The following is a 7,500-nucleotide window of genomic DNA, read 5'->3' on the forward strand; positions in this document are numbered from 1 at the left end:
GTGTGTCTGCATGTGTGTATGTGTGTGTGTGTGTGCATGTGTGCAAGCTTTGAGCAAAATTCTCTTCACACTAACTTTCATACTGGTAGCTCACATGTGTTGAAAAGCCAGGCCGGCTGAAAGCATTTGCAAACAACCTGCAGGTCATCAGAACCCCAAGCCCTTCTTTTATGGTCAAATGGTTGATGAAAAGTATGTGGGCTCTGTTCAATGTTTTGGTGGCTTTCGTCAGCCAAGAGCAGGGCCAGCTAAGTCAAAGCTGGTAGACATTGCAGCTCTCTAGGTCACCTACTGTACGAGGCACAGGTAAGAGCCATTGAACTCTAAATCACCTCACTTTGCTCTGGTGATGTCAGCTCACTTCCTGATAATCAGCTCCCTTACTGTTAAGCTTAATCACGTGTGGAGGCCAAGAACTCCCACTGAGCTGTTGATGATCACAGAGGTGATCACCACGACCACACACTTGAACTTGAACACAGATGAAAGCTACAGGTTCCCTGTGGGTCTGAGGGACTGGTGTGTGGGGACTGACCTGGTCTGGGGGGGGTCGGTGGTTGGCGGCGTGGGGGGGTCCTCGTGGCGGGCCCCGGTGGTGCCCCGGGTGGGGGTGGTGGGCTGGAGGATGATGAGGGTGGGGGGATGCATGTGCCCGTCGTCATAGTTATCAGCGATGAGCTTCATCCTGCTCTGGGTCTGTGAGGGGCAAAAAGAAGAGGAGAAACAACATCATCATCGTCACCATCATCATAATCATCATCATCATCATTATCATGATCATCATCATCATTATCATTGTGATTCATTCTCCTATCATTTGCAGGACACAGCAAAAAGAGGAAGAAAGTCATCATCATCATTATCATCATCGTCATGATCACCATCATCATCATCACCCCTCCATTCTAACATCATTATCGGCAACCACAATAGTTAGCATGAAAGCTCTTCAGAGGGTTCCCAGGGTGCGTGGGCGGACTGCCTGATTAAAGCCGAGCCTAATGTGGGCTGGGGGAATTCTGGAGGAGAGAGTCGAGCCCAGAGAGACCCAGGAGAGAGGGAGCGAAATGAAATATGACAAAGCACCGCGTCCGACCAGATGCTGTGTCCAGCCAAAATAACATAATTCTGTCGGACGTCACACTTTAGTCAAGATTGTGCCGTAATTGGATTAAAGTATTCCTGTCAGAGGGAGGGGAGGTGATGGACACTCGTTAAGTATAGGACAGCAGCCGCACAGCATTGTGGGTAAGCGCACTCAGGTTGATTAATGGGGGTAATTTTCTCTATCAATGATTAAAATTGATTAAAATTGCCCAGAAATATGCGCTCGACTCGGGAGTTCTAGGTCGCTTGCTCTGTGTGCGCCAGCATACTTTAGCAGAAGATAACCTTGTGACATACACACACACACGCACACACACACACACTCAAACACACACACACACACAAACACACACTCACACACTTATCACAGAGCAATCAACGGCTTAACTTTAATCATTAAGCCATCAACAAGCCATCATCGAGCTATGCCTCAAAATATGTGCCTCAAACCTGCTCAGTCATAGAAAGATGTATGTGTAACCTAGTTTCGCCCATTATGTAACCTGCTTTCTCACAGGCAATGGCGGAGCTGTAACCTCCTTATAAAAACGGCTTGTGATATTACATTACAACAAGCCATTTTGCTCTCTTTATGGCAAACTCATACACCGTCGCAGCTTTACTGCACACCAAACACCTATGATATGCTATGTGCGGCACTAGCAGCCATGTCCTCAACCATGCCAGTCCGTCCACCAGTGACCATTAAACCCGCTCCCATTAAAGCTTATTACACATGACAATACCCAGGCCACCTCTGAAAAATGCTAGTCCTCCGCATAGCTTTTCAGAAGCATGAATGCGACGAAGAAGGAACCACTTAAGACAGGGAGGGGGGGAGGTGGGGGGGCAGTTTGGAGAAAAGGGAGTCCATATGTTCGCTGGACACTGTAATGGGGACCTCGGATTACTATTAAAGTTAATACTGCATGAATTGACATGACAGCTAAGTGCTAAATGACATGTTGAGTAGCGGAGCAGAAAAGTCCTCTTGGTGCTAGAGGAATCCTGGAGCAACCCCAGCCCAAGTAGTGGCTCAGGCCGCAGAAAAGAGCACTGGAAACCGCAGCGGAGTGTCTCAAACCGCGTGTGTGTGCGTTTGTGTGTGTGTGTGTGTGTGTGTGTGTGTGTGTGTGTGTATGCACGTGTGGATTTGTGTGTGTGTCAATGCAGGAGTCAGGCACAGGAAGTCCTGATGAAATCCAAATATGAAGCTCAAAGTATGCTTTGAGTACAGGGCAGAGTGGATCAGTGAGAGAGAGGGTGAGGGAGAGGGAGAGAGAGAGAGGGAGAGAGAGAGAGAGAGACAGACAGGCCTTGACATCTTTGTGTAGTTACAGGGTCACTGTGTTATTGCTTCTATGGTGTGATGACATGTGCTGTTACCGTAATGAGAGAGTAGTCGTTAAGCAGATGACAAGCCCGAATGGAACTTCCTGACAATCTGACGATGACACACATTATTAACACAGGTTGGCTAAGATGGCAAGAACCTGCTTTGGAAAGTTCTCATTTGGCCTTCAACTTTGTTCTAATAGGAACACGCTACAAACATGGACACGGTAAAAGTCTAGAAAAAAGTTAGAAAAGCTGAAAAGGTCTCTAAAGTCATGGTGCCTTCAGCAGTTAAAAACATTATGACATAAATGCCTTATAATGACATCTGTCTAAATACACTGCCACTTAGTACGTAGAAACACTGACCACAATTTGGTCACAGATTTCACGCAATCTCACAGATTCTGATACATTACAAACAACAAAACAACAGGCTAATTTTTATTACTATGTAACAGTAGTTTAATGACTGATTATACTGATTTAATCACTGAATATAATTAGAGTACCTAGAGTATGTGCTCTCACTCATCATTATGGAATACGTTATGGTTAAAGGTTATAGTTACAATGTAATAAGAGCTATATAAGGCAAAACAACTAATACATCTGCTATTGGCTGGACTTCTATCCCATCTATAACGACTAAGCTATTTCTGATAACAGTGGCAGCACATACACTGTGTGCTATCATTTCTCTTAGTTTGACATTGTTGGTAGAGTGGTCCTATTTGTAAGCGTGTGTGGCATGTGTGTTTGTGAGAGTGTGTCTGTGTGTGTGTTTGAGAGTGTACATGTGTGTGTGGGTGTGAGAGAGCGTGCGCGGTGTGTGTGTGTGTGTGTGTGTGTGTGTGTGTGTGTGTGTGTGTATGTGTATGTGTGTGCGTGTGCAGGGCTGTTTGGGGGTAGCTGGGAGCAACTCCAAGTGAGCGCTCAGTTAAACGGCTTAACGAGCAGAACCACAAACACGAGGCGGCCTGACTGATGAATGAGAGCCCAACACAACTGGATGTGTGGCCCTCCTGTCTGCACACTGGCAGCTTCACACACCTGCAGGCACGAAAGCCACGGCATGCATGCAGATGCACAAACACACACACACACACACACACACGCACACGCACACGCACACGCACACGCACACGCACACGCACACGCACACACATGTTCAGAGACACAAATACACACACACCCACATCCTAGAAGCACAACACTATTGCCACATGTAGACACACTCAAGCCATAAGCGAGAGAGAGAGAGACAGAGAGAAAGAGAGAGAGAGAAAGAGAGAGAGACAGAGAGAGAGAAAAAGAGAGAGAGAGAGAGAGGCAAGGAAAAGGTAAAGCATGTTTCCTTTTTTGCTGGCGGGCTGATTGGGGTGCTTCTGGGGTAATTTTCTCTGGCGGATGTGAAAGCTCGCCTCCACAACCGATAAAATACTGCCTCTTCCTCCACACACACTCCTCCTCCTCCTCCTCCTCCTCCTGTGCACATTCCTGCTGCAGTGAGGGCGGAACGCCACAATCCATCTTCATCTGGCCGACCACGAGATAAAATACTGCCCTATTAATACCGCACATCAAGCCCCAAATCAGTGTATGTGTGTGTGTGTGTGTGTGTGTCTATGTATGTATGTATGTATGTATGTATGTATGTATGTATGTATGTATGTGTGTGTGTGTGTGTGTGTGTGTGTGTGTGTGTCTGTGTGTGTGTGTGTGTGTGTGTGTGTGTGTGTGTGTGTGTGTCTATGTATGTATGTATGTGTGTGTGTGTGTGTGTGTGTGTGTGTGGGAGACAGCATGATGCCCATCACAGTGATGTACAAGACTATGTACAGTAGAAGCACAGCAGGACAGAGGCAATAGGGTGTTCTTCTTGTGTAGGCCTGCGAGATGGGAACGTGAGAATGAGACCAGTCAGAGGGAGGGCTTCTCAACCTACCCTTGTCTCGCAATGACTGTTTGAATGTGTGTGTGTGTGTGTGTGTGTGTGTGTGTGTGTGTGTGTGTGTGTGTGTGTGTGTGTGTGTGTGTGTGTGTGTGTGTGTGTGTGTGTGCATGCGTAAATGCATGCATGTGTGTGTGTGTGTGTGTGTGTATGAGAGAGACTGTGTGTGCATGCATACGGCCGTGCATGCATGTGTGTGTGTGTGTGTGTGTGTGTGTGTGTGTGTGTGTGTGTGTGTGTGTATGTATAAGAGAGCACTGTGCATGCGTGTGCTATCTGCTTACATACAGCAGGTGAGGGGTGTGTTGCCGTAGCTACAGTGCCTCCACTATGGAGATTAGTACTGAGCTCCTGTGAACTGAGCTCCTGGCCAATTTTCATCAAGGTATCAAAACAGCACCTAAATCTTCACAGCTACAAACACAAACACACACAGACACACAGAGGCAAATACAGAGCACAAGGGCACACACATATGGCCTACGCACATGTGTATGAAGTTGTGCTACTTTCTAAGTATGTGTCAGTATATATGTTACACCGCAAATGTGTGAGTACAAGTGTGTCCATAAGTGCATGGGCGTGTGGGAGAGAGTGTGTGTGTGTGTGTGCTACACCTCCCTTAACGAGGTGTCAGGGATTAGACAGCTTGGGGAGAAGTGCTGATGAAATGATGTCATACACTCACTCAAGGTCAAGAAGGATAAATAAACCTGCCACTTGCTGCATCTCTCTCTCTCTCTCTCTCTCTCTCTCTCCATCTTTCATCTCCTTTCCTCCCATCCTTTCCCAGCCCACTTGGGTGCGTTTAAACGGCAGTGGTTGATCCAATAGCACTGAGCTCAAGGGTTATGGTCGTATATAATTTTTACACGCGCTCGTTTTAATGAATGGAAACAACACCATGACTGCAGCTCTGAAATCCTCATCCCCTCTCTCTCTCTCTCTCTCTCCTCTTTCTGTGTGTGTGTGTGAGTGTGTGTGTGTGTGACTTCTGCACCTGGTCCAGAGCTGCGAGAAAGTAAGAGTGTGGATGGCGCTGTGGCTTAAGCATTTTATTATGTATTACTTAGCTATTTGTGACACTTAGTTGGAAGCTGCTGGCATGTGCTCAGACAGTGATCTATGGTGACCCGGGAGCATGAGGGGTTTCACCCCCGGATAGGGCAGCAACAGCAGCGTTATCATGAGTGTGTGAGTGTGAGAGGGTGTGTATGTGTGTAAGTGTGAGAGGGTGTGTGTTTGTTGGTCTCTGTATATATGTGTGTGTGTGTGTGTGTGTATGTGTGTGTGTGTGTGTGTGTGTCTGTGTGTGTGTGTGTGTGTGTGTGTGTGTGTGTGTGAGAGAGAGAGACCTTATGTAATATTTATTCTGAATTGTGGACACAAATAAAGAAGTAAAATGTGTGTGTGAGTGTGTCTGCCGGCCAGTATGTGTGGTTCCATGTGTGAGTGTCTGAGTTTTGTGAGTTTCTCATCTGCTAAGAGTCTGAGCATCCTCACAGCCCCCCTGTGTGCTCAGAGGAATGCCGCCCTAATTAGTGTTAATTACAGCAAGCACTGGGTAAACACCTTTTTAATGACCGCCCCCCTCAATTCTCGCAAAACACACATGCTCTCGCTCTCCTTTTCTCACACATCTGCAAGTACACACACACACACACACATATATATATCAACTTATGGATATATACACACACACACATGCTGCACACAAACTCCTAGCTATAAAAACAGACATATAGGTGGGTCTAGTATAAGTGTACGCATATTTGTGTGTGTATATGTGTGTGTGTATGTGTAAGGCAATCACCTTCGTTCACACGCCGCTGGAGGGCAGTGGGCCTGTGAAAAAGACTACGGCTGGACTACGGCCTGTGTGGCACACTACCATTCTTACCCACTCTGTGCCCACACATCTGGAGCCGCCTGGCTAGACCACATACCTGCGGCCTCTCACAGGCCTGGCACTAGCGGCACTCTGCCACCTCAACCCACCAGCTGTGGGGCTCCTATGGAGGAGACAAAAGGCAGGAGGAGGCCAGAGGCACAACCCTCAAAACTAGTCACGGCTCCACACTGGTCCTTACTCACATGCAAACAGCCCTCAGATGAGAGAGAGAGGGATAGAGAGATAAAACAAGAGAGAGAGAGAGAGAGAGAGAGAGAAGGGGAAGAAAGAGAGAGAGAGGAGGGGTGGAAGAGATGAAGGCAAATAGAGAGAGAGAAAGGAAAGAAGAAGCAGACAAAGACAGAGAGAGAAAGATAAAGAGAGAGAGAGAATGGAAGGAAGAGAGAGGTGAAGACAGAGAAGAGAGAGAGAGAGAGCCTGAGAAGGCGTGGTTTGAAAAAGGAGAGATGAATGGTTTGAGCCTTGAGGACGACAACCCCGTGGCACCTTACTTCCATTCGGCTCCTCCGAGACACACACCCGCCCTGCACACACATACACACACACACACACAAGCATACACACACACACAAGCACACACACACACACACACACACACACACAGCACACAGATACTGTTACAAAACATGCGGTGCCCATCCGTCGGACGAGACGTGGGGCCCCCCCGGGAGCAGTGCTACCATCCTCCTGCTTCCCCACATCAAAGCATGCTGTGCCAGCCACAATTCATCACCGGCGCGGATCCGCTCACGGAATTCCCATTTCCAGACTGATTTATGCCGGACCACTCCACAGGTAGCCCGGCAACACCCACCTGAGCCCACCACATGTGTGTGAAACTCTCTTTTGTGTGTGTGTGTGTGTGTGTGTGTGTGTGTGTGTGTTTGTGTGTGTAGATTCACATGCTTGCATTCTGTGAACACAGAAAAAAAGCTTTAGTGTGATGTTCTTGCTCATGGCGTCTGCTTTCTTTTTCTGATGTCCTTTTGTCCTTTTCTTTGTCTGTCCATCTCTGAAGGCACTACTTCAACAGGTCAAAACAGAGGTCAAGACAGACAGAGGACGTCCGCAAGGCACGCATCCAGATATAAAGCTATACACACACACACACACACACACACACACACACACACAGCACACTGTCCCTGTAAGCCAAAAGACATCAACAAAGGCCAGGCTTTTCTGCAAATGT

At 47.5% G+C, this 7,500-nt stretch overlaps 1 protein-coding gene across 1 annotated transcript in view; it reads right to left on the minus strand.

The window, feature by feature from the left end:
- LOC125292979 (ERC protein 2) overlaps positions 1–7,500 on the minus strand; it is a 190,683-nt gene that overhangs the window by 3,894 nt on the left and 179,289 nt on the right. The window contains exon 17 of the mRNA XM_048240576.1: positions 536–696. Within this exon, the coding sequence (XP_048096533.1) occupies positions 536–696 (161 nt within the window). The remainder of the gene's footprint in view (positions 1–535; positions 697–7,500) is intronic.

Source organism: Alosa alosa, chromosome 4 (genome assembly GCF_017589495.1).
Source record: "Alosa alosa isolate M-15738 ecotype Scorff River chromosome 4, AALO_Geno_1.1, whole genome shotgun sequence".
Taxonomy (NCBI): Eukaryota; Metazoa; Chordata; class Actinopteri; order Clupeiformes; family Clupeidae; genus Alosa; species Alosa alosa.